This window comes from Cricetulus griseus, chromosome 2 (assembly GCF_003668045.3).
Source record: "Cricetulus griseus strain 17A/GY chromosome 2, alternate assembly CriGri-PICRH-1.0, whole genome shotgun sequence".
Classification (NCBI taxonomy): Eukaryota; Metazoa; Chordata; class Mammalia; order Rodentia; family Cricetidae; genus Cricetulus; species Cricetulus griseus.
Window position 1 is genome coordinate 53106616 of NC_048595.1, and position 27447 is coordinate 53134062.

At 41.7% G+C, this 27447-nt stretch overlaps 1 protein-coding gene and 1 pseudogene across 8 annotated transcripts in view; one reads left to right on the forward strand and one right to left on the reverse strand.

The window, feature by feature from the left end:
- Positions 1-27447, reverse strand: part of Fggy (FGGY carbohydrate kinase domain containing) — a 388993-nt gene that overhangs the window by 134778 nt on the left and 226768 nt on the right. For all 8 annotated transcript variants that reach the window (XR_004768192.1, XM_027400435.1, XM_027400437.2 and 5 more), the window contains one exon: positions 24659-24762. Coding sequence is in view for 7 of the 8 variants with exons in the window: in XM_027400435.1 (XP_027256236.1) it covers positions 24659-24762 (104 nt within the window). In the remaining variant the exon portion in view is untranslated. The remainder of the gene's footprint in view (positions 1-24658; positions 24763-27447) is intronic.
- LOC113834014 lies at positions 13392-13486 on the forward strand (annotated as a pseudogene).

Below are 27447 nucleotides of genomic sequence, written 5' to 3' on the forward strand. Positions count from 1 at the left end.
ATCAACCAGAAACATGTCCAAGACCTGTGTGGTACTGGGTGTACAAAGAGTCTGGGAAACACTGGACTCTTGAACAAATTGTTAAGTAGCAGGTAGTTCAGTTCTATTCCTTCTTGAGATAGTAGAAAGCTTGGGTTCTGACATGGCCTCAGGCTCTGCCTCCAACTTCATGATCTACTCCCATACTTATTTTGTTATCTGCCTGTCCTGGGGCTCATCTCCTCCAGTGTGTGGAGTCACAACTTGTGTACCGTAGAGTGCCACACGATCACCTCAAACTCAGACCCTGCTCCCCAGTTCCTCACTAATTATGTGACTTGCATGTCTAGTTGATATGTGCAAAAGGGAATCTGTCACCATTTCTTTCAGGGCTATTCTTGTTCTTGGTCTCTGTCTTAAGATTCCAGTCTTAACATTTCCTCTTTTCATCTGCCCATGGGAGGTTCAATCTTCAGTCAGTACTCTCCCAATCTTCAGTCAGTACAATCCCATGTCAAGCACAGTCCCATCTCCATTGCAGCTGTCTTAGGACCTTCCCCATCGTGTCTTGCTTGTATTATTTCAACAATGATTATCCTAATTTCCCACCTCAGTTATTTTCTTCCTCCTCACCATCCTCTCCACCCCAACTCAACCTAAATTCCCCATGCCCAGCAAATGACCTTTCTAAAACAAAAGACTGGTTGTAGTATTACTTAATATTGATCCATGATGGATGATACATTTTCTGAACTGGCTTTTCCTTATTTGTCTGTCTTAATAACAATATTATTGTTTCCTGATCCTCATCCCTATCAGTTTTAAGCTTATCATAGACTAAGCCCCAGATTTACTGAACAACTTAAAGTTTCCTCAAGTGAGGCATTGTCTGTTCTCATCTCTCACTCTTCATAATTTCCCCTCAGACTAAAAGGTTATCCATCGTCCTGAGACTCTGCTCAGGGGCTTTTGGAGATGACTGAGGTCAGGAACAATTCCTGCTTTTACAGGGGACCCATTTAGTTCACAGGTGGAGTGGCTCTCTAGCTAGGAGGATCCTACACTTCTGCACTCTTCCTGCACCTGTACTTAAGCTCACACCCACACACATCCACATAGTTATAAATAAAGACGCAGCTCACCTCTGCTCTACTATTTTTTTTTTTTGAGCCAGTGTTTCTCTGTGTAACAGGTCTGGTTGTCATGAAACTCACTGCATTGACAGGCTGGCCTTGAACTCACAGAGATCTTCCTGCCTCTTCCCCCTGAGTGCTGGGATTAAAGGCGTGTGCCACCACCACCTAGCCTGATCTACCATTTTCAAACACCAACTTCCTCCATAACAATGTTCTTGCCTGTATCTTCCCTTAACTGTGTATTTCTTACATTGCAGGTTGTTATATCATGCTATGTATATCATGCTATGTATATTTATAGATATTTATATACATATTTATACATTTATATACATATATAGATATTTATAAATATACATATCTATAAATACTTCCAAAATATGTATTAAACCACATTGCACACTAAATTCCTACACAAATGCAGTGCATAACATGGCAATGCCACTGATATTAAGAGCAATGATAGATGATAAAATTTGTTCAAAGGTTGAGGGAAAGTATAGCTCAGAGGTACAATAATTGTCTAGCATATATAATTCTCTGAATAAGCTCCCCAGAACCAGGGTAGGGTGAGGCAAACAGGTCCAATATCCTTTAAGTGAAACCTGATCCATAAAGTTCAAGTTTGCCAAATCCTTTGTGTGGAGGTTGTTAAAAGATAATAAACCCCCAATGAAGTATTTGCCTTTCCTAGAAACCTAATCTCTTTATTTCAATCTGAACAAAATAAGTATATATGACGCCTGTCCACAGTTATCTCCTAGGTCCAGAAGTTTGAGCATGCAGGAATGTACTGAAAAAATCTGTCATCCAACCAAACAGTCCTTGAATATGGGGAGGTGGGGGGAAGCCCAAAGTTGCCTGTGATGTTCTGAGTCATTTGTAAAGTTGGACTCATTAAGCGTCGAATTCCTCATTTTCTATCATTTCAAGACCCACATGTGATCACAGTAGAAATTTAATCCATATGTTTCTCACTCACTTGTACTTCACACATGGAGCTACATTACAAGTTTCACTGAATAGCCAACTTTGAAGCCATCCAAATGTTTACCCAAGTCTCCTCCGGCTGCAAACAAGGAACTATATTTGACTGCCTGTATACAAATGCCTATTTGGCTCCCATGAGCTCATGAGCTGATTTTCAGCTTTGAAATCTCTGAGCTGCGACTCTAAGGAAAAAAAATCTTATGTATCTCTTCCACAACCCAAACAAACTATGGTGAGTAGACAGTTACAGGTCTCTTCTGTGGATCCAGAAGGGTGCAAGGCAGTTCATATAGGACAGGGCAGGAGAGAACAGAGAACTAATGAAGAAGAGGGATGCTCTGACTTCACCAGATGGAGTCTTAACGCTGCTGCTTCCATGTCAAGTGGCCAGGTGGACCTTCTCTTTCTGTGAAATCCCCCAAGAGTAAGCGTAGGACTAATAGTACTAATAGCCAAGTGGTTTGCAGATATAGAGACTTGTGTTCCTTTTATTGTAAGCCAACTATTAAGAAACAGCTCTCTCCTGCAGACTGTAGGTAAGGGTGGAAGGATGCCTGGGGCAGCCTCCCAGCTGGGACTGATGAGAAAATGGCAATAGAAGGAGATTGCATTCCTATTCCCTGGCCACATACATAGTCCCCTATTACAGTGTGTTTCTGACATACTCCCCTTACTGGAGATTGCCAAATTATGATCACTTTCAAACTGTTCCTGGGTTTCCCTTGTGCTTATGTTTTTCTATGATCCCAGTATCTGACTTTAGACACCATCTCCTGGGCCTAACCATTCATTTACTTTGCTCTAATATTCAACGTTCTGTTTTAAATTTCTGAGTGACTTTTGTTCTTTGGATCTTCATCTGAAATACAACACTGCTCTTACAAATGTGCAAAGTCGAATGGTGACATCATCTAGTATAGAGCTTGCTCTAATGCTTGGTACATTTATTGACCTATGACCTATGATGCTACATTGCATGACCTACACACCGGCCAAGGTGTACTTACTTACGACCTGGAATTCAGGTAAGCGTTTCATTTAAAAACTAAGGCCTGTCACGATCTAGAGGAGGATTCCCAAGTGAAGTGCAGTGGGCTGCACTAGCTTGAGAGAGGAGAAAGAGCAGGGCGCTCTGATATTACCTGTAAGATTGCTCACAGGAGCAAGCACAGGGAAGCTTCACTCCATGAATAGCACACTGTGCAAAGGCAAAGAGAACCTTGGTCAATATGTAAGATGACAATTTTTTTTTTCAAGACAAGTCTCACTATGTAGCCTTGGCTAGCCCAGAACTCATTACATAGATCAGAATGGTCTCAAGCTCACAGAAATTCACCTGTATGTGCCTCCTAAATTATGGGATTAAATTCCTTGAATCTTTTAAGAAAATACAGTGATGGCCTCCACTCTGTGTCCCAGGTTTGGCTCAGAGATGTTCAAGGCACCCATGCAAGAGCTCTGCTCTTTATAACTCTTCCTCCATTTTTGGCGTAACATTAGAGGGTGGAGGTCAAAACGGCTAGGCAAAGAGCACTAAATGCTATCTAGATATGGTATCTCCCTTTGGGGATTACAAAAGTGTTATAAACAAAAGTGTTTGCCAAACACAGCTGAGATGCCAGAGTGAGGCTCATTATGTACATCTTTAAAAAGAGACTGGTGAGTGCATGTAGAATGGTAACGGTTAGATAGCATGAAACAGGAGGTCTAGAGAAGACAGGAGGAAGCCCCCATTCCTTGAGTAGCTAGGCGCAGTACAGAAGGGACAGTTGTGAGGGGCTGGCAGAAGTATTCTCAACCTTCCTTCCTGCCAGCACTAGAGTAGGCCCCTGAACCAGCCATGGGTCAGTACTGAGAGACCTGAAATCTCCAGAAGGAACATGTGCCTCAGTCTTTCCATGTCTGGGTGTCCATTCTCACATATTTGCCCCTAGCTGTAAGATCTAGGTAAGCCTGAGTATGTCATACTCAGTTTAGATAGGAAGAAGAAAATGAAAAAGGTTCAGAGAGTTAACTCTCAAGTTCCAACTTAAGGTGTGTTACAACTAAGACCAAACCAGGATTTCATCAAATCTGACTCAAGGCCAATCTCTTCTGAAACACTTTGTTTAATTAAAAAGAAAAAGTGGTGAAAACAAGAGTCAGAGACAAGGCAGACTGACAGCATCTTCCTCTGGCTCAGTTCTTCTGGGCCGTGAATAGATCTGTATCTGTCAGTTCAATAAAGTGAGGTATCCTATGTGTGTGTGTGGGAGGGACAGAATCACATAGTCCCAGTTATTTCCTCCCTCATCTCTACAGTTAATAGCAGTGCACTGAGGCTAAGAAAAAAAAAAAACTGTACAGTTGTTTTACATTTAAATAAGTTCTTAGGAAAGAGAGATGGTTTGTAACACTGAGGCAGGGAGGGGGGCTCAAAGAAGAAAGGGCATTGAGGGAAAGTTGATCTGGGGGTGCTTAACCTCCTCCTGTACACTAGAAAAGACCCTACTAATACGTAAGGTATGCAAGCACTGTGGAACAATCAGAAACAAATGAAATGATGGCTGCAGAGTAACAGGATTCAGCTGTGGGCAATGGCCAGGAGGCCGCTTTTGTTATGAATAGATCATCTGGATGGGAAGCAGGCCTGATTTCAACCCTTGGAGTAGGTCTTTCAGGGTATGAGAAAGTACTGGGGCCCATCTGGACTTCCTTAGAAGAAAAGAGAAGGGAAGAAAACAACTGTCAGTAAAATATATGGCATGATACGGTACAGTCCTCTGAGGGTGGCTTAAATGGAAACTGCACGTTATTAATTTGTATTCAGTTTGCAAACCAATGACAATGATAATTGCCCTTATTTTTTAAATAAAAAAGCCTAACAGTGGGAGTGGAGAGACTGGGGCTAACATTTTCCAAGTAGTTACTACATGACAGTGCATTTTTATTGGTAATCTCCATGGTGATCCTGGCATTTCCTAGTTTACTGACAAGAAACCATGGATCTTGGAGCTAGAAGCCTTCCCACAGCCACACAGATATCATGTGGCAGGATGAGGATTTGATTTGGACCTGTGACTTCACATCTTCCTGTTTTAAGTGGCCACCTCTGAGCAGTTTGGGAACCATCGAGTCAAAGAACATTTGAGGCTCCAAGGGACCAGCGATTTGCCTTCCTAGACTCTTTATCATTTCCAGGGAAATAAGTTTTCAGGGAAGGCCTATGACCTCTTCAAGGGTGAGCGCCTTAAAAACCCTATGATTTAGCAAAGCTCACTTCAGGAATCAGTAGACTTTCCCTCTCTGCACTTACTAGGTGGCATAGGAAAGGAACTGGCCTAACTTTCAACCTTGTGAATTATAAAGAACCCATAATGTCTTCTGCGTGTGATATCTGCATCTGACTTGCCATTGAGCTGGCAATTTGAGAACCTGGCTCCCACCTTAGGAACAGGTTCCAGGAGCAGGAGCTATTTTTTACTTTACTGCTTGACTCATGGGATTGTACAGTGACCAAGCCCGGAGCCTTGTCAGGACAGAGTAGCCTTCCATGTGAAGAACTCAGCATGGGGAGCTGGACTACTGAATCTGTGTCCTCTGCCCACAGCACAGAAGAGGTGCATATTGGTCCCCCATCAGGAATAACAGCTCCATGTAACAAGTAATTAGCTTGGTTACTTCCTGGCTTCCCTCTTGAAAAGACAGACAGGAATATTTTCCTGCCAGGATATTGAAAAACTAGAGGGGAGGTTAGAATAGAAAGCCACAATGTGCTGTCCCTTTCAGTCTCCTCTTCAGGTTCCAGTATAGTCTTGCCTTGCCATGTGCTGGTTATTTGACTTTCCCATATTACTCATTATGTTACTAGGAAATATTTAATCCACATTTCTGTCTGAGTTCAAAGGACAGAGTAGTCTAGTTAATCCTGGTAAGATGCAAACAGCAAAGATGACCCAAGAAGGGAGGGAACAGCTAAAGATGGAAGTAGGTTTGAGTAGAAGAAATCTGGGTCTCATTCTCATGCTGGACCACAAAGACTGCTCAGTTTTCAATTTGTGTCTCTAATGGGTTGATGTAAGAAGATAACTGATGTTTACACTGAAGGCATTTGTATTAATTGATGCTCTCTACTCATCCCAAGAGACTTTACATAACAGCTGCCTCCTAGGATTTCAGGGCCATTAACTGTGAGCTTCTGAGCATCTACAGAGTGTGGCAGCATGTGTGCGTTCTTCTCTTGGTGAGTCGGAACAGAAGACACTTGGTCTGAAATAAGTTTCTCCAGAAATTCCTTCACTGCCTTATTTCATTTTGTTCATCATTTTCCCCAAATCCACCTTTCCCATCACCCTTTTTTTCCCAATCACCCTTTTAATAAATTACTGCTATTATTATTGTGTATAAGTGTGGTGTGTGTGTGTGTGTGTGTGTGTGTGTGTGTGTGTGTGTGTGTGTACAGGTGCCTGTGGAGGTCGTAAGACTGTATTGGACCCTCTGAATCAGAAATTACAGGCAGTTTCAAATTACAGGCAGTTTCAAGTCGCTAGACATGAGTGCTGGATACTGAGATTGAGTCCTCTGGAAAGCAGCAAGTGCTCTTAACTTGAACCATCTTTCCAGCTTCTTCCCATCACCCTTTGCTTCTTCCTGCATGCAATGTACCAAACCTGCTGCTTTAAACTTGCCTTTTAAATTATCCAACCAACTCAAGCACAGAGACAACTCTTACATGGCTAGCCTCAGATACTTCAAAGGGGGAAGGAACCCTAGCCCATGTTTCAAACCTGCTAGTGTCTAGATTCAGCTTTCATCTTAGCAAACTGTACATCTCTCCCCTTACTCAGGGCATATCTTGTCTTGGGGACTTCTTTGAATTTAAACTTTCCTTGATCCCTTTGGCATAGCTATCCTTTATCCACAAGTCTCTCTGCTCTGGAGATCTTGGTGAGGATGAGCATTGAGATCTGAGTACAGAGCACCAGCCAGACCAACACCCTGGAGGAGGACTGTGAGCATGTGTGCAAAGGCAAGGAAGGTCTTCCACAGAGGGGATGCCCCACATCAAATGTATCACTATCAAAAAAGCCTCCTCTCAGGCACACAGCTTTCCCTCAGGATCTCTGCAGTTCGGCAGTTTCTACACAGCTCTAGACACCTACAGAAAGCAGGTAAATGACCTTATTTTTGATGAAAAGATAGAGCATCTATAAAGACAAATGAATCACTCAAGTTCAAAAATAAAGGCTTTTTATTTATGTATTAGACCTGTTGACCTAATATTGAAAACCAATGTATATAATTAGAGTGAGGTCAGAAATACCTACATTTGTCCAATGCTATCGCCCATTGGTCTCCTCTATAGTCATGCCCCTGGCAGTATAAAATGTTGATCTGGTCAGAAGAAAGCTGCTGCAGTTATAGTTACACAGAGCATCAAAGACATGAGAGCAGTTTTCCTCCGTGGTAGTGAACAGATACTCTGAGACCCTAACTGTGGAGCCAAGGTCCCTCTACATTCCACCTAGATCTTCCTGCTTCCCTGCCTTGGCTCTAGGCTAGCACCTGAACATCAGAGTTGCCAGGATGAATTACAGAATGGTGTGACAGAACGGCAAGATGCTTTGGTTCCTAAAAAGCATGGACAGTCTTCAAGATAACTCATATGCTTGTCCAGTGCTTATCCCTTTGCAGATATGGTATTTCATCCAGAATTCACACTCAGTATCGTGAGTGCCAACTTTGACTAGATAAGGGGGAAGCAATGCAGAAATCTATTCTGTCACCCCAAATAAGAGTACTGGGTGTAATCCTGTAAAAGTTTGTCCTGCAGCCGGGTGTTGATGGCACACGCCTTTAATCCCAGCACTTGGAAGGCAGAGGGAGGTGGATCTTTGTGAGTTCGAGACCAGCCTGGTGTACAAGAGCTAGTTCTAGGACAGCCTCCAAAGCCACAGAGAAGCCATGTCTCAAAAAAAACAACAACAAAAAAAGTTTGTCCTGCAACTCCATTCTGATGGCTCATCAAGTAAATGGCCATCATCATAATAATATGCCTCCTCTTGCAACAAAGTTAATTGCTAAACATAATTCATGCTCATTTACGAAGGAACAGTGTTGAGCTTTGAGTAATGAGTTCAAAGACAGGCCTGCTACTTACTATGCAGCTGGGTAATTCATTCTTTCTCAGCACTGAGTTGGGGATAACAATGTTTATTAAAGAGAATATAAGAATACATATAAATATTTTGAAATTCTAACCCCATGGTAATTATTCATGTGTTCATGGGTTGTATTAACTGAAGAGGGCAGAGTGTGGCTCCATAAATTCTTTCCATTTTATGATATGGTGAATGTAGAAGCGTGTAAGCACACTCACTACCTTGCAGAGCAGGAGGGAAGAGAAAATGAAGAGCCATAGGAGTTGAAGGCCTTAAGAGTGCCAGCTGTTGTAGGGCTGGCCTGGTCTTCTTTAGGCCAGTGACTTTAATTTCCCACAAAATGGGGAAAATGCACATAGTTGTGAGCAAAGGAATGATATAATCAGAGTTATGATTTGAGGAAACCTCTCTGGTTATTACAATGAGATGAAACAGGCAGGGTCCAGGAAGAAAAAAACGGAACTGGGTCAGGAGATACCATAGTATATTGTAAGATTTTTTGTTTGTTTTTGTTTTTTGAGACTGGGCTAATCTGAAACTCTCAATGCCTCCACCTTACAAGTGTTGGGATTACAGACACATACCATTAGCCTCATCCAGCCTCATATTGTGGTTTTCATAGGATGAAATGGAGAATTAGAGCTGTCAGTACAAGAGTAGGGAGATGAGGCAGAACCTTGTGTGCATCGTCTGTGGAGGCAGCTGCATGGCAGCAGGCATGCAAACAAGCCTTAGCTTTCTATAGCTCCATTTCCTGTTGTATTTGCTCCTTCAAATGTTTTCCATATTCCAGGATGGAATTTCAGATGGATCCACAGTATTTCAACTCTTTTCAAACATAAAAAGTCCAGGGGCAGAAAGATAGGTTAGAAGGTAAATGCACTTGCTATTTAAGCTTGGAGACCTGAGTTTTATCACTGGAACCCACATGAAGAGAGAAAGAAAGAACTGACTCTACAAATTTGTTCTGTATTCTCTACACTTGCATTACATGCCCCATTATAACACACACACACACACACACACACCACCACCACCACCACCACCACCACCACCACCACCAACAACAACAACAGCAATAATACCCCTAAGGTTCTTGGGGCACCTCCAGCTATTATGAGCACCCTCCATACCAATGGTCTGAGTTCCCATGCTGTCTAGTTGAAACTACACCCTGGTGTAGCCTCAGCTATTTTCAGGTTTTGGCTAGAATTGTAGAAAGAGGCTTCTCTGTTACCTCACTATGCTTCTTCTTTCTAGCTGTAACTTTGAGTTCTTCATGAAGGAGACAGATTCACTAAGAAAGTTATTAGTGGATAGTGTGTCTGTGATCTGGTGCAAAACTGACTCTCGGGATGTGCTTCTGCCAATTCACTGTAGGATCCCCACGCGGATCTCCCTAACTGTGGTAAAGCATGAAGTAGCAAATGGTCTCACTGAATCTTCAGGTGACTCAGTGCCATTTTGGGAATGGTTCCTGTCCTTCCTTGGATCTTTTTGATTGAATCTCGTTTAAGAGCTAGAGATGGCACCCTTATTCTAGACATATTGCTTTTCCTTATCTTCCATGCATATACCATGTATCTACTTTCTGTTTTACTATCCCTGACACTGTAGCTAGTCTTGTCCCCTTTCCTTAGTCCTTACTGTTGACATTTTCCAGCTCCATTTTACATGCCCTGAGTGCCTGAATATAAACCTCTTGATACTTTAGCAAACCTTGCACTGGTGATCTTGTCTCTGGCCCTTTAAAACCCTCTCAGATGGAAAGATACCTAGGGTTCCTAAAACCCTCTCAGATGGAAAGATACCTAGGGTTCCTTGTTCTATGTAGTGGGGTAGAGAGCATACATCGTGGAGAGAAGCTGAAAGAGTGTGACAACAATGTAAATTAGCCTTCCCCCTTCTCGATGCAGAAAACTCCAAGTCCCCGAAATTTCTAACAAGAGGTATTATAACACAAATGTTTCATGAAATGCCTTTTGAAAACTGAGGCACATACACAAATTAGAGCAAGCATAAGGTACTGGAAACAACTACAGTATTCTTGAACTGCCTGTTTTAAGACACGGGCCTTCTTTACCTATTTTCCCCAAAGTCTAACTACAAGCATGTTCCCAGCTCTGTCCTTATGAAGGTAAAGTAGACAATTATTTATGAGCACAAAGTCTTAATTCAGAATAATCTGTTTTAATATTTCAGGACAACATACATAAATTAAGACTACAGCATGAGATGAATGGCCAAGTTTAAGGAGAAAATGAAATAAGCAATTATTCCATTAAAGAGACTATTTTATTTCCTCCCTGATTAAATCATCTTTAACCACCTGGCTTCATTTCAGACAGAGTTCAGAATCTTTAGCAGCTAAGTGTAATAGCTGGCAGCCGAGTGTTGTGTGATTGACTCATTCATTCATCCCTTCATATGTCACATGATTTGCTGGCCATGCCAGTTGCTGGACAGAGGTATGAACAGTATCATGATTGGCTCAGCTTGTTGAATAGGGGCCTAGGAAAAAAAAAACTGGATTTTGGCTCACTTTGCAAAAAGCATTTCCTAGCTTTCAACAAGTAATTATCAACTCCCTCCCTTTCATTCACTTAATAATTACCAAATGCTTAATTAAGTCCCAGGTTCTGTGCTGGGGATGAAAGAGGGTCAACAGTCCCTGTTCTGGAGAGGTTGACAGTCTATGGTAGAGCTCTGCAGCCATGGAATGTTGTTGTCAAGAACCTTCAGTGATGTTAAGCTTGACCTACTGATCACTGCTCTAAGCACTCTAGAAATCATTTCTTCAATTCATAAAACATACACAGATTTTTATACAATCTCCAGAAAATGCCATACTCACTGGAGAAATTTTAAGTAAATTATGTCTTAGATGAGAATTTTGTTTGTTTTGTTTGTTTTTGTTTTCTGAGACAGGGTTTATGAGCGCAGGGTCTCCCTGCTGCTCTGGAACTCACTTTATAGACCAGGCTAGTCTTGAACTCAAAAATCCTCCCACCTTTGGTTCCCAAGTGCTGGGATAAAAGGCATGTGCCACCACTGCCCCGCCAAGAATATATTTTAACATAAAGGATCAATATAATATCAGAGCCTATGGCAAACATAATTAGACAAAAAATACAACAAGAAGAAATGCAGGGCTCAAGCGATGGCTTAGCTGTAAAAAGTACCTATTGCTCTTGCAGAGGACCCTTGTTTGGGTCCTAGCACCCAATTCCCATGGTTCACAAACTCCTGTAATGCCAGCTCCATGGGATCCCATGCCCTCTTCTGGCCTCAGCAGGCACCTTCACACATTTGGCATGCACTTACACAGTCAGACACACATACACATAAATAAAAATAATAAAAATAAATTTAAAAGAAGGCACAAAATTTATGTCTATACAACTCATACTGTTGTCTTCACCTAGACTGCAGTTTTCCTAACCCAAATATCATACACAATATTGCCTCGTCCAAGCCACACAGACCACCTGCTTCTGGAATTAATCTGTCATTGTTAGCTAAAAGAGAAAAACAAGACTTGTCAATGTGGTTAAGATTCTTAAAATGGGCAGATAATTCTGAATGAATGGGGAGGGGCATCCTAAAGGCAGCCATAACCAACCTTCTTAGAGGAGTTGATTGTAATGATAACTTTCCGCCAGCTGCCTGGGTTCTGCCGCCACGCTAGGGCCCCAAAATAACACAGAGTCTCATATTAGTTACAATGCTCTTGGCCAATAACTAGGATTTCTTATTTGCTAGCTCAGTCTTAATTATCAACCATAACTACTCTACTAATCTATATATTTTATAATGACTTTTATCGACATTTGCATCCTCTCTTCCCGGAGATCAGGGAAGAGGCAGAGTAATTTTTAAATAACTACTTCATTTGGTCTTCTGATATTTCTTCTTAGACTTTTACATTTTGGGTTAGGCACTGGGGCAGGATGGTGGCTGAAGCAGCATCGTATCTACATGGCATCTTCTTGGGAGGATCTTTGTTAGAATCAAGGGCCAAACTTGTAAAACTTCTCATATAAAACGCGAGAAGTGTTATGAGAAAAATCTGTCTCCCATAAGTTCAGCCTGCCCAAGAAAAGCCAAGTAGTCTGCTGCCCTCTCTCATTTCTGCTTTTGTCAGACAGGAGAGTATGGGCTAATGTAGCAGTCAGCCTCTTCTACATTGCTCTCTCACCAAGCTGCATTTCCTGCACCACTCTCTAACCAAGTTGTCTCTCCTGCATCACTCTCTAACCAAGTTGTCTCTCCTGCATCACTCCTCAATCAAGATGCCTCTCCTGCATCACTCTCTGAGCACATTGCTTATGCTGCCCGTAAGTACTAATGGCAGGATCTACCATCTCTTAAGTGTCTCCTATCACAATCCCAGACAAACTATCTTGACATTCTTTTACCCCAGCTCCCAATATTCTCTACTTGGCCTCCCAGAATCCACTCAGGTGTCTCTTCAATATGTTCTACAAACTGAAACTATTTACGTGCTTGGTAAAGCCAGCTGTCATCTCCTGTGCTTACAGTCTTTGCACAGCTGATCACACAACTTAATCCCAGTCCATTTGCCCCAATGCTTCTCCAGCTTGCTGATTTCAGCCTTTCCTCCAGCCTCACACCAATGCTGTGAATTTTCCTGATATATGCTGCCACACTCTCTATTTCTCTCTTGGTTGCCAGCTACTCACACACACACACACACACACACACACACACACACACACACACACCCTTCCCCCTCACTGTTAGGACTATGCTTAAGTCATTTGTTCAGTCCCCCAGTTCAAACACCATGGCCTTAATAAAGCCTTCTTGGCAGCCACAACTAGCAGGTATGCAGCTCTATGCCATATAGTGGATCTTCTCATGGTGGTTCCAGCACACAAATCACAAATAGAAGAAAAGCTAAAACTTGCAAGACATCTTACAACCTGGTAAGTGCTTCTGTGTTCTTCACCAACAAATGGCAGGTCCTCTAGATGACTCTGAATGCATTTATCTCCTTCACAGCCTACCAATATAATTCACTAAGGTATTAATATCCATGGCAGTTATTCCTTTGTCTTCTCAGGCTCAACACAAATTCCTAGGTTGCATCATCTATTTTTACTTCTTTTAGAATTTCTATGGAATCACTTCTCAGCCTTTTGGCTAAGATCAAGTGTAGAATTTCTATGGATGTAATGATTCTGTACCTATTTCTTTCATTTTTTCATGTTACTTTATACTTTTTGACTTCTCCATTATACGCAGATCAGTTTCTTCATTAAACAGGTACAACAACATATGAATATAAGAGTTTAGCCCTCTAATAATGGGGCTATTCTGATGCATGATGCACAGGACTGGGCTCTGGCTTTATACTGGTACACAAATGCAAGAGTTTCCCCAGCTTTTCAAAGGCATGGAATTAGTAGACTGTAGGGCACTTGCATTGTTAAATGTTTTTTTTTTTGACATGATTGTGCAATTTATACTTCCTCTAGGAAAGCATGGAATCAAAGCATTTCTCACAATTTAGAATTATACATCTCTGACTACAGGCTTGACATCCATCTCTCCTCTATTGAACTGTAACGGAGTCAAGGTCTACTTCTACCCACTGTTATGTGTCTGTCCCATGTCTGGCTCACAGTAAGTCCTGAACAAAGAAAGGTACTCTGGAGCTCAGACATTCTATATTTAAACATAGGTCTGATTCCCTAATCACAAAACCTGTGGTTATTTTTCCTGCCACATTTTCCTTATCTACTACAAAAAACGATGATCAGTTGTATGGTATATATCACTTCCCAATGTAATAGGAGTGATCAAATGAGATTATGGACATCAAGGTAACAAAAAAGTATGTAAATTACTACTAATGTTTTTCCACTTTGCTCCTTGACCAGAGGTCCTGAGTGTGATATATGAGAAAGGTTTGTTAATTGGAACTGTCCCATGCATGTATATGGATTAATATATAACTTTGTGGAGGCGAGTAGGGTTTCAAATATCACTATAAGGAGAATAAGGGAGACCAATTAATGTTTTTGAGTACAAACTGCACCTGTGCCCCAAATTGTTCACCAACACAAAAGAAGCCTGTTGAAGTCCCGATCAAACCAAACATTTTTAAGTGTCCCTTCCTTCCTTCCTTCCTTCCTTCCTTCCTTCCTTCCCTTCCTTCCTTCCTCCCTCCCTCCCCCTCCCTCTCCTCCCTCCCTCTCTCTCTCTCTCTCTCTCTCTCTTCCTTATCCTGTGGCATTCCCTTTTTAATTGTGCTCAAATAAGAGCTGGGCAAAAAGCTGGATTAAGCACGGTTTTGAGCATTGTGGGCTCAAAAGTAAACGCCAGCTTCATATTTACATGGAAAGATCTTAGGCTTTTGTGGTTTCCTGTTGTGCCCTGGTGCATCTGCACTTTGGTTTCTGGGTTTGTCTTTTGAGAGATACAAACAGGCCCTCTTAGTAGTCAAGAGAACATAAAAATTCCACAGTCTCTAATTGTTAGCAGATTTTACTAGATACTGTCATGGCTCCTCTGAACAGCTGGACCTAAGCCTACCAAAGGACATCTTCTTTGAAAGGAAGGAGATTTGAGAGACCCCTGTAATGTGCCTCAAACCCTTCAGGGTATTATTTTCTTCACTCTTACAACCATCTAGCACACATCTAGGTTCTCATCTATGTAAAGTGTCCTTTGCTGGGGACTGAGAAACCAGTTGTGGAAAGATACAATTGTCCTTTGATGACATTGCTGCAGGGCCTTTTTAAATCCTCCATTCGAAGAGCCTGTGTGCACATTGCAATTACAGATTCTGTGGCTCATGGCGTGCCTCCCTGGTAGAGCACATGCTGACCATACACAAAGCTCTGGGTATTAGCCTGGCACTAACAAGTAAATAAATAAAGTAAAATGAAACGACAGATTCTTATCTACTGTTTCCCAGAAAACCTTGCTAAGTCAACTCTTATGGTAGGGGCTGGAGTTTCTCGGGTCTGTTTTGTGCACATTAATTGAGTTGAACTTGCTGACAGTTCAATGGAAAAGTTGGAGAGGGTAATAGTTAGTGACACGTAACCTGGAGTCCTTCCTGCAACAAACCAGACGCTGACCAGCTGTAGGATCCTTGAAATCCAAGTAAACAATGAAGAAGTTACTGAGGATGCCATGGAAATAGCTCAGGGATTTGCTTAGATGGGCACCAAGTTGTTGCTCTTTCACTTATTAGCTGTGGGACACTAAATCATTCAATTCCTTGGAGCTTTCTTTGGAAAAAGGAAAGGAATAAAAGAAAAGAAAACATCACATGTTCTGACTCCCACATTCTGTACATCGAATTCCTTAAACATTTCACACTAAAAAGCACAGAGGAAAAAGTCAGTTCTTTGAAAGAGGAAACCCCATAAACAAGACCACCAAGACCAAGTCCATTCTCCATCACTGGGGCTTTACTCACAGGGTCTGCTTTCTCTCTATAAGTATCTGGTTCCTTTCAGGTTCTGGTAGATTTTCAAGAGCATACTTCATAGCTCAAACTACTCCCAGGGACAATTATAAGATATTAATCCAGGCTTTTAAAGAACTTATGTAAATGATCACTTGCACCTATAGTCTCCCTGATACCACTTCCATCATATATAGAGGGGGAAATAGAATTAATTTAGTATTTTATATGAACCCCAATTAAGACTTTCAACTTCTGTTTAACTTGAATACATAAACATTACCCTTTATTATGATTAAAAATATGCCAATTTATTCTTTATTATATAGCTGTGAATGTTTTGTCCAGGAAAGGCCTGTAATTTTTAGTTGTTATAATTAAAGATTCTATATGCAGGTTGCCTAGGAAAGAAATTGGTACATAAGTTTCTGATACATACTAGTCATCATTATTGTTAAACGTAAGGGTATCCCTCATCTTTGACCTGTCGTCCAGCAAATTCTTCCTCTTTCCAAACCATGCATAGTGCTCCAAGCCTTTAATCCTAGCACCTTGGAGACAGACACAGTGAGACTTTTGTGAATTTGAGGCTAGCCTGATATATACCATGAGTTCTAGGTTAACCTGGGCTATTTAATGAAAACTTTTCTCAACAATAACCATAACAACAACAAAATGTATAAACCTAGGTACCATGTTTTTTTTTTTAAACCTAGATATTTACATTCTTAAACTTGTGACTTAATGCTTACTACCCATTTCACTAGAGATAGAAATTATCATCTATTAATATATGTCTTGGGTTTATGATTTTTAAGCCATGTGTTAAATTTTTATATATGCCACAAGAACAGACCACTGAAGTAGACATTTCTCCAACTGTTAAGGGATTCAGGCTTCTTGTGAAAACATGAAATGAGAAATAGTACGACTGAACCCTGCTGTATAATAGGAGGCACAGTCAACTAAGGATGTTGACTAAGTCAACAAGAAGGGAAAATGAGTCATGGAGGTGACAGCTGGGTTAGAAATCTGGGAAAACGTACACTGTCAACTAGTGTTGTGAGCCTGGAATTCCCATGCTATAGTTTTGCCTCAGTTCTTCCCCTTCCTATATCTTAGAACTTTCTAACTTTTATTTTCTTCATCTCAACACCAGCCTCACAATACAATAACAACTATATCTTCTGGAGTAACAAATAACACAGTAAGTGCTTAATATGTGTGCAATATGAAGGAGGTAAGTGATAAGAGCATATTCTCTTTTTAGGAAGAGTAGATGTAGGTCTAGTATACTTGTCCTATCTACAAAATTACAAATATCAAAGCTGCCTAATTAATAATTTATTTGGTAGTATACAATAGTAGCTAAATAAACCTGTTACTTCTTTATGTTTAAACATATCTGGCCAAATGAATTCAGTTAAGAGTATATGCTGCACCTGGTGGAAAACAGAAAAAAAGTTGTGAAATACCAGGAATGAGTGAGAGTTGGACAGTGAATAGATCATAGGGGCTGCTATGCACAGCTAGGATTCAGAATTGTGCAGGGATTTCCAGGAAGAGCAAAACCATCTGATTTAGTATTCATGGTCTCCTTTTCTATGAGCTGATCAGAGTGTAATTCTGTTTATCAGAGAAAAAGAAATTCTTATACAAAAATACCTGCCCATTCCCATTGTGGGTCACCCTTCCTTCTCAGGGACCCATGCCCAACTTTTAAAAAGTCTAGTTATGTCTTCAGAAATTAGAGCAAATCACATATCCATGAGTTACATGGAAACCTAGGATCATTCCAACAGCCAAATGAGAGGAGTATGAGTCACTAAAGTTCTGACCAGTCTGTGTCAGAAAGCACCCAGGCAGGAGATCTATCTTTCAAAAACATCCTTCCTGCTACAGAGCTCATTCTTACATGGCTTCGTATAAAACAAAACCACTGGTTGAAAAACCCAATCAAACAGAGTTTTCACAACTGGACTTGGTTGATACTTTGTTTTTGAACTGTTTTAAGATATAATTTGGTGGGCTGGAGAGATTGCTCAGTGGTTAGGAACACTCATGGCTCTTCCAGAGGTCCTGAGTTCAATGACCAGCAACCACATGGTGGCTCACAACCATTTAAAGTGGGATCTAATGCTCTCTTCTGGAATAGAGGAGTACATGGAAATAGAGTGCTCATTTACATAAAATAAATAAATGAAGCCTTTTTATAAAAAAAAAAAGATATAAGTTGGTGAAGAGCTCAGTTTCCACGTGATAGTACCAACCTAGGCCTCTGTGTTGTGTTGAGAGAGTCTGTAATCAAGGGGAGAAGACAAACCCTTACTCCCCATCAGTTGGCTATTCCATGTCCTATAAGCTTCCATTGGCTGCATTCCATGTCAGTCAACCACACCAGAGACATCAAACTAGTGAGATGTGATCCGTTCTTCAGCAAACCTCTATAGTTACTATCTAATATTTTTCTGGGTGTGTCTGCTCATGTAGTCAACTACCAATACTGAGCATCTACTCTGTGTCAAGTATAATGCTAACAGCAAGCCTACTATTTGAGGACATCCTTCCATGACCCCCACCCCCACCTCCAGTGGTATGGACCACATGCTGGCATTATTCCATAGTGTAACCTAAAGAACTGGGATTGGTATGTAAAATAAGACTGTTTTTAATTTAAATAAAACATAATTAAAAAAAGAATAGGTACTGAATCTGTCTCTTTCTCTAAGGTCACCTTACTTAGTTCTTCAGAAGTCTGAAAAAAAAAAAAAAAAAACACAACAGCACCACAGTGACTTTCACTTCTTGACATCTTAAGACTTAATTCTTTTGAAGTGAATATATACTAAATCCTTAAGGCCATAGCCAAAATATCCCCTCAATTTCCCCATTTGAACTGTCTGTCCTGTTGGCAGGAGGGTGACTCTGAGAGTTCCTTTAAAACTTTTTTTTTTTTTTCCGAGACAGGGTTTCCCTGTGGCTTTGGAGGCTGTCCTGGAACTAGCTCTTGTAGACCAGGCTAGTCTCGAACTCACAGTGATCCACCTGCCTCTGCCTCCCAAGTGCTGGAATTAAAGGCGTGCGCCACCACTGCCCGACTGAGAGTTCCTTTAAAAAGGAACTTTCAACCAAACATCTAACTTCTGTTTGGATCTGTCTCTTAGATGTTATTTCTTCTGGGGCTCTAAACACTGGCTAAGTAGAAAAGTAGACAAGCTGTTCTTAATGGCAAAAACAAAAGGTGTGAATATTTACTCAACATGCCAAAAAAAAAAAAATAGGCAATAGGAGCTTGCCCACTCCAATTGAGTGCAGAAAGATAATTTAAAAAAAAACAAAACAGGTGACAAGGCAGGTTATTAAATTCTGAGTTGAAGCCATATGGAACCCAGTGACTTCATGTATGTTGCAGTACTTGGTATCTTCCACAGTGCTCAGTGCAGACTCCATAGTGGCTGTTTTCAGCATCAAGTCCAACCACAGGAAAGGCACAAACCCTTCCATCACTGCTACTTATTCCCTCAGCAGCCATAGAACCATTAACCCACTAAATAGAAAAAGGGAACAAAAAAGCAATGTGTTTTTCATTTCATGCTCTTCCACAAAAACATTTTCATGAGTTGGGAAGTTGGCGGCATGTTTTCAAATTGCCAGATTTAGTACGTGACCACAAAACAGCAGGGGAAGAAGGAAGATTAAATAGAGTTTTACAAATGCCATCTTCCCAGGGGAGGATGGTGACAACTGATGCTGTTTATTTTTATTGTTTTCTTTATGCCAGTGGCCTCCTGAATGGCAGCGATTTGGAAGGCTGACAAGAAGGGCAAATGGATATTGTGGTATAGTGTGATCCAGGTCCAACTCTGCAGTTCCCATCAGCCTTTGGAAAAGATATGCCTCGTGATACTCTTGCCTATTTTCTACAAAATACATGTGTGCAGGGCCAACCTCTCTTCCAGCCTGCATCTCCTATCTCTGCCAGAAGCCCAGAGTAGGAGCCCTGGAATCCCACAGCTGGAGTTTCAAACCTAGCTGGCTGTGTGACCTTGGTAGTTAGTGAGCTTCTCTCACTGAGCCTCAAATCAGTTCTTCTGTGCTGATAGGGTAAGTGTGAGAGCTTTGTGAAATTATGATGAGGATATCCTCACAGGCTATTATAAAATGCAATAAATATTTGTTGTTATTATCACTCCACCAAGAGTGTCCTCTAGAACTCTCTACCCTCTGTTGTTTTGCCCGTGTTCTTGGGAGGGGAATACATCTACCCACTCCCCAAATACTCAGGGCTCATCCGGAGGGAACTGAATATGGCTGTCCTATTTTCCCTTCACTTTACAGTTCCTTAGGGCAAAATGGGGTCTTTTGATGAAAGCTAGGCTCAGGCTAGATGCCAAGCAATCTTCTGAGGCTTTTCTCTCTGACCTTCGCCTTTTGCCTGTTATGTTCCTGGTGGGCTTCCAGAATCATGGTGCTAGATAGTGTAACCCAGCTTTCATAGGAATGAAATGGCTGGATCATACCACAGATATAACTGATAAAATGTTTTCCAAATTAGTTGTGCTAGTCGCAATCCTAGCAGTGGTGTATGACTTCTAGCTTCCCACATTCTCACCATTCCAGTAAACATGCCATGAATCTCATCACTATGGTTTTTAAAATGCATGATGTGTGTATGAGCTCTCTCTCTCTCTCTCTCTCTCTATATATATATATATATATATATATATATATATATATATACAAACATCATATATTTCCTTTGGGATAAGATTTCCCATTGGTCTAGAATTCACCAATAAGTTTAGGCTGGTTGGACAGTGAACCCCAATGATCCTCCTATCTCTGTTTTCCCTGTGCTTGGATTAGAAGCACACTCTGCCAGGCCTGACATTTTCACAATGGTTCTGGAGACAGAACTCAAGATTTTTGTGCTGGGGAGGCAGACACTTTATTGACTTGTACTACTTTCCAAGCTCTCACTGTGGTTTAATGGTCATTTGCCTCTTCCTTGACAAGTGATGCATATCCTTAGCATTCCTAGTCACCCTTTGCTTTGGTAGTGTGGGGAAAGTTTTCCTCAGATGGTTTGAGACAGCTGTAGCAAGCCATTAGTGACACTACACAAAGAACCCAACTCTAACAACATGGTGTGGTATGAGGTAGGCTTTACTCTACCAGGCCCAGAGTTGCCAGAGCCTTGGGCTCCATCTGTCTTTCCCAACACCACAGAGGTCAGACAATAGGCAATCCACATGCTTCTCAGTGTGTTCCAGAGCCACTGGGAGGAGAGCAGGCCCTCCTTCTCCTTCTGAGGGCACAGGGAAGGGCATGGAGAGGTTAGGGGTTTGAGACAGAATGTTCTGGAGGTCTGTCTCAATGGAGGAGAGAAGAGAGTCCAAGAGTGGATGCTCTCTGTCTCTAGCTTTCTTTCTTTCTTTCTTTCTTTCTTTCTTTCTTTCTTTCTTTCTTTCTTTCTTTCTTTCTTTCTTTCTTTATTGAGACAGTGTTTCTCTGTGGCTTTGGAAGCTGTCCTGGAACTAGCTCTTGTAGACCAGGCTGGCCTCGAACTCACAGAGATCCGCCTGCCTCTGCCTCCCAAGTACTGGGATTAAAGGCGTGCGCCATCACACCTGGCTGTCTCTGGCTTTATTCCTCACCATATGATCTCTCCTGCTGGTCAGCACTCTTGTCATGAAGCCATCCACAATGTGGCACCTCCACCATGGGACTCTTTATAAAAGCCAGTGCTATACCCTCAACCTCCAAAAACTATTAGTGAAACATGCCCTCTTTATTTTAAAATACTTGGCCCCACATAATCATTTTATCTGTATAATTTCTTGTCCTCTCAGCTGACAGAGCCAGGGGATGTATATGCTTACTAATCTTATGTACACATATCCCGAAGCATTTTCTATGTTAAACTAAAGAGGAATATCTTTTGATACTTTCCATTCTAACCAATACCTCAGGGATTACGCTCTAACTCTAATGAATCATCTTAAATAGTAGCATTATAGCTGCTCCTTTATGCCAGGGATGCTACCAAGTTGTTCATAAAGGTGACCTGACTTAATTCTCTTCATTGCTGTGGGAAGATACCACTATCCATATATAATAGAAGAAGAGACAAAGAAACAAGGCACTGCTAGATTGAGTATTTTACCTAAATACACTTAGTAGGCAGACCAGCAAAGAAGCCCATCCCTTTGAGACTCGGTGTCCATTCAGTGACAGAGAGATCCTATCTCTAGGCTCATTGGGATGGAGAAACCTCCATACCTCCCAGCTCCCAGCAAGCCAGCCTAGAGAATACTCCTGCCCTTCGGACAAGCTCACTGGAGAACTTGCTGCCAAGTTGTTGCCTGACTTGACAGCTCCTGAAAAGGAGGTGCTGCAGCTCTCTCTGACCCTGTGACTTTTTGGCCTCTGGCTAACCCCTGCTGTGTGTGATCCTGTATTTTGAAGACTTGGTAGTGATTAACTCTGAGCAAGCAGCTCTGCTTTCATAAAGTTAAAAAAGAACAGCGTTTCCACCTTGTTAATTAAATCATGCACAAGGAAGATAAATGTGCAGCCCACACTTGTATCTTCTAAAATATCAAAGGCCCCATTAGTATGTCTTGTGTTCTGCCGCAGGCCTTTTCTCCCAATTCCTAGAGGTAATAGGGTCCTGGAAAGGAAGGACTTCAGAGAATTTACCAATATTCAATTATTTGGCCATTCATCTACTCATCTCTTATTTTATGGGGAGTCAGAAAGAGGCAACCTGGAGCAGCGCAAAATATTCCAGGGACTTCTGCCTCATTTATACATTCAACTGGTAACATCAGACATGGAGAAAGTGAACCCTTTAGGTCACATTTAAACCACTTCTTAATAAACCCAGGGTGCTTTTGGTACCTGAGTTCTGTTGGTGAATTTCCCTTGACAGTTGGTGGTTTTATTTGCCAGACCCACAACAAAGGTGTCCTTGAGCTTTCCTGGGAGTGATTCCCCAGTCCCAGGCCTCTCCTAGACCTCACAAAGGTGTTATTGTTGCCTGCTTGCTGTGCTCCCAGTACCTGAGGGAGATCAAAGGTACTCAAGACTACAGTCTCACCCTCCTGACATAGCATTAAAGCTGATGATTAATCCCTTTAGCCTAAAGGTCTCTTCCCACTAGCAAGTACAAAGCAGGGTGGCAGTGAAGACTGTATTTCCAGTCCAACACAAGACAATAAACTGGCATTTTATGACTACAATTCACTGTACCCATCTGCAGCTGCCCATCAAATTTGTTAAAACCCCAACAGTTGTCCCATGTGAACCATTTATGCAACAGGGACATTTTTTATAAGTATCATCACTATTTTTGAATATCTATGATGTGCATGTCATAGTCAGATGAAATACATGTTTTCCAAACACTCTATTGTACAGGCAGCCTTGTCTTCCATATGATGGCATCAGAATCGAGGCGTAGAGAGGTTGAGTGGTTCACTCAGGTCAAAAAAGAGGCAAGCAGATTTTACAACCTGTACCTGGCATCCAGCAAGCCTGAAATCTCTCCATCCTGTAATGGACGTGTGACAAGCACACATGATAATGAGCAACATTGAAAAAAAAAAGGAGCTTTGAAACCATACAGAGCAAGCTTTAACTTTTTGTTCCAGAAATCATCATTTTTGTGACGTTGAGGAGAACGCTAGAGTTTTCTGTCTTACTTTCCTAATTTGGAAAACCTAGATACAGTAGGAAAAGCCAGTATCACACTGTGAAGAGACTGTGGTACTGAGGTAAGCTATGAAGTCAACTATATCCACTGGGACTGCTTCATTGAAGGGGCAGAAGAATCTGACACTGGGACTTGAGAAGCTAGGTGAGTTGTGTTCCACTGAAGACAGTAATGATTTAAAAGGGTTCAGTTCATTTCAGTGAGGACAAGCTCGCAGCTTAGACCCATGTCAAGGGAAAGGAGAGCTCGCTTGCTGTTCCACACTTCTGGTGGAAGCATATATAGCCTCTGTAAATCTGTCCTTCCAGCATAGGGGCTGCTGAAAGAGAGTGGGTGAGACTTCTAAAGCCAGTTAAGGGCAGTGTCATGAGCTCAAGCTGAATCTGCGTTTGAGGACCCTAAGTCACAATATTTTATTATAATTCCATCTCCTCTATGGGCGAGCATATGCTATCCTTTTGTTCCCAGAGTTTAGCAGCCAAGACAAAAGAGTAAGATCAGTCAGTATTACCCAAAGCATCAACCTGTGAAGAACAGCTCAGCTATTTAGTAGCTCTTCTCCCAAGTGGCAATGATTTTGCCCTATAGCCTACTCCACTCTCTGCTCATCTCTTCCTCCTCCTCTGCTCTTCCCTTGGTTTGACTCATCTGGGAAAAATCCAAGGGGTCGTCCATCTCAGTTTAACAGAGCAATGACTTTTAAATAAAAATATGGTAGAAATGGGTACTTATCGAAATGGAATGCTCTCAGACTCATGCATTTAAAAAAGACATAAATTTTAGGGCAGGCACTGAATTTTACTGCAATCTTGTAGAAAGCCTTTCCACTAATTCATGGAGAAAAATTAACAAAGTGAACATTGCTTATCAGTGTTCTTTTGAAGTCATGATATGCAGCCCAGTTCTATAGATCATCAGGAAGCTCCCAAGGAGATGGATTTATAGCAATGGAGGGAGAGCTCAGTGGCCAAGGAAAACAGATACCCGTTTTCAGGGGAGATGTAGCCACCCTGTGAGGAGAGATGTCTAGATTGCTGAGCCATCTTCGAGACCCAGGTGCACTCATGTTGCACCCTCTCATCTTTTTTAACAAGTTGGCCTCTGGAAAAAGACCTGGCAAAATCTAAGTCAGGGTGGTGTTGGGGAAGAGAGAGACAGAAAGAGTAAAGGAGGTAAAGGAGCCATTAGTTCAAGACTTTACCCTGGGAGTCCACCCCTTTATGTGGTGGCCTTGCCTTTGTGGTACGCTTACCCCCATGTGACAAGATGATGTTCCACAGATGACAGCTAGCCGTGATGTCACTGGCTGTTCCTCACAGACGAGACCATAACCTCTCACATCTGCTCCAATTACTCCTGTGAGAAAGTAAAACCAAACAAAATCTTCTTGAGAGAGAGATAGACAGACAGATAGACAGACACAGAGGTAAGAAAGCTAAAAATCAGCAAGATAATACATTTTAATAAGGTCACATAACAAGAAGAATCCCATGTGTAATCTCAAAGATTATAAATAACAAAACCCATCAACCAAGCAAACAAACAAAAAACTTTACTAGCCAAGGGCAAATTAGGAAGAATATTCTGTTTTTGCTTGACTCTGTTCGTGTATGGAATCTAACCTTGTCAGAATAATACCAACTATAATTATTTACATAAAGGCACCAGCCATGAAACATCTGTGCCCATTAAATACCCTTCTCTACACTGTGTATTACATGGATCACTTGATATTAACATCGTCTAGCAGATATAATTAATGCCATAGACACCAAAGGAAAAACAGATCTGCAAAGGCTAAGTGACATGTCCAAGGTCAAAGTGCTAGCAACAAGCATGCACTTCTGGCTGGGATCCCATTTAACACATTGTATCCCAGTGTCAAGGAAAGCAAAAGCAAAGGAACAGTGTGATGTTTGAATCGTTTTGACATTCACTTCTCTCTGTTCTTATTTCTACTCCCTTGCAAAGCTCCAAGTGTGAAAGGTGAGTTCCTATTCTAAGAATGCCATGCAGCAGGGAGCTTCCCAGCAATGGGGGTGGAGGGTGTGCACACAGATCCTCTGGATTCCTTGATACTTGGAGAACAAGTGATGTTGCTAACACAAAGAGAGCTAGTTAGAGTTCCTCCACCTTCATTTACTCAAATACCCATCAAGAACCTCCCCCCTGCCTTTTTTTTTTTTTTTTTTTTTTGGTGCCACATGCTGTGGGAGCAGAAACATGCAAATCTGCATGACTTCTTTAAGAAGAGGAAGTGACAGATGAGCAGGGTAGCGAGGACACTGGGATGCAGAGTGAACAGCTTGAATTCAAGGCATCAACTCAGTACCACCCTGCTCTCAATCTGCAGTATGTCCGATCACTCATTCACACCTCCCTTGTGTGAGTTTTTTCCTCTTCCTGGAAGACTATTCTGCTATTCTTCCATCCCTCTCCCAGATCAGCACTTGCTTACTCTTCAGTCAGTGTTACTTTCTCAGAAAGGATTTTCCTGATCACCTAGGAACTCTGCAGTCTCCCTGTTCAATGTTCTCACTCACGTACCTTGACTCTCCCAGCACAAGATACTGGAAATTTTAAAATATCAAAATTCTCTAATAAAGAATCCAGTACTGTCTTACTAGCATACCTACAGTAGTCGCTCACTCAGGGCACAGATTGAGAGTATGAATACTTATAAATGCAACGATAAATTAGACAAGACCTGGCACTCCTATGCTCACAGGCTAGTGAGGTAGAGAGAACCTTAAGTGGAAGATTTCAACCCAGAAGGATTAGTTCACATTCAGAAACCACAAGGCTCAAGTTCTGATTTCCCAGGACTTGCCAAGTGAAAGGCAGGGTAGAGGCTGTCATGTCAGGAAACAAGTCTGCAGATATCGATGGCACCAGTTGCTTCACAAAGCAGAAACAAGGACCTGAGTCTGGGGAGTAGTAACATGCTCTAACATCTTTCCCAAGTCTACCTTCAGCTGCTCAGATGCCCAGTAGCATGGGAAGTCCGGTTCTTCCAATGCTTCTGTACTGGTCATCACAGTAAGTCAATCCCACCAACTAGGTAACAGAAGTCTGGTGTCTGGGCCTGTCTGGGTCTTGGGCCTATTTGTTTTCAGATCAAGCCTACTTTTCTGCTCTGTAAGATGGAGGCTGGCCCTGTAGGATATGATGCATAGTCTCAGCCAAGATCAGCACTTCCGAGAAGAAGATACTGTCATCCAAGCCAGGGTACACATGGAAGATGCAGTTTTGTGGCCATCAGCTCTGTGAATAAAGTCACTGTGGCTCCCATACCTTCTAGTGGCCATCACACCCAGGCTACAGGAACTCAGACCTCTTTTCCTGACTGGAAGACTTGGTGGCAGATTCTCAGGTACAGTGTCTGGCTAACATTTCTGTGTATGAAATTCCTACTCAAACACAGAGTGCTGATGTTTTCTTGTGTGAGTTCAGAGTCCCCCGTTTAGGACACCAGATCTCTGGAATAGGAAGAACCTCAGAATACGAGGGGATTTTAATGTCTTTCTTGAATGACCTTGCTATAGATATGTTTTGTTACCTCTGTAAAAACAACTTACTAATGTGAGTGGGATCATTACTATCCTCGTTTTACAAATGACAAGACTGAGTTTTAGGAAGGAAAAGAAACTTCATCAGGGTACAAGGCTCTAAAATCAAGGTGATAATCTGACTCCCAAGTGTTCGCTCTTCACCACAAAGACTTAGTGTTGTTGTTTTGCTTTTTCTCCAAGACCAGGTGGCCAATGTTTACTGTCTACACATCTCAAAACACTGGGGTCTTGATGTGAGGTCTCTAACAGAAAGGAGACTGACAACTGTTAGGTCCTAGTATAATGAAGAGCTCAAGGATTCCTGCCAATGGACCTTACTACCTAGTTCCATTTGCATGAAGTCCAGGCAATTCCAACATTACAAGGCCATTCCATTCTAAGAAGTCTCAAAGATGAGGAAAGAAGAAACTGATGAGGAAGTTTTTCCTTGTGTCCTTTCTAGTTAGTAGTCACTATGGATTTAGCTAAG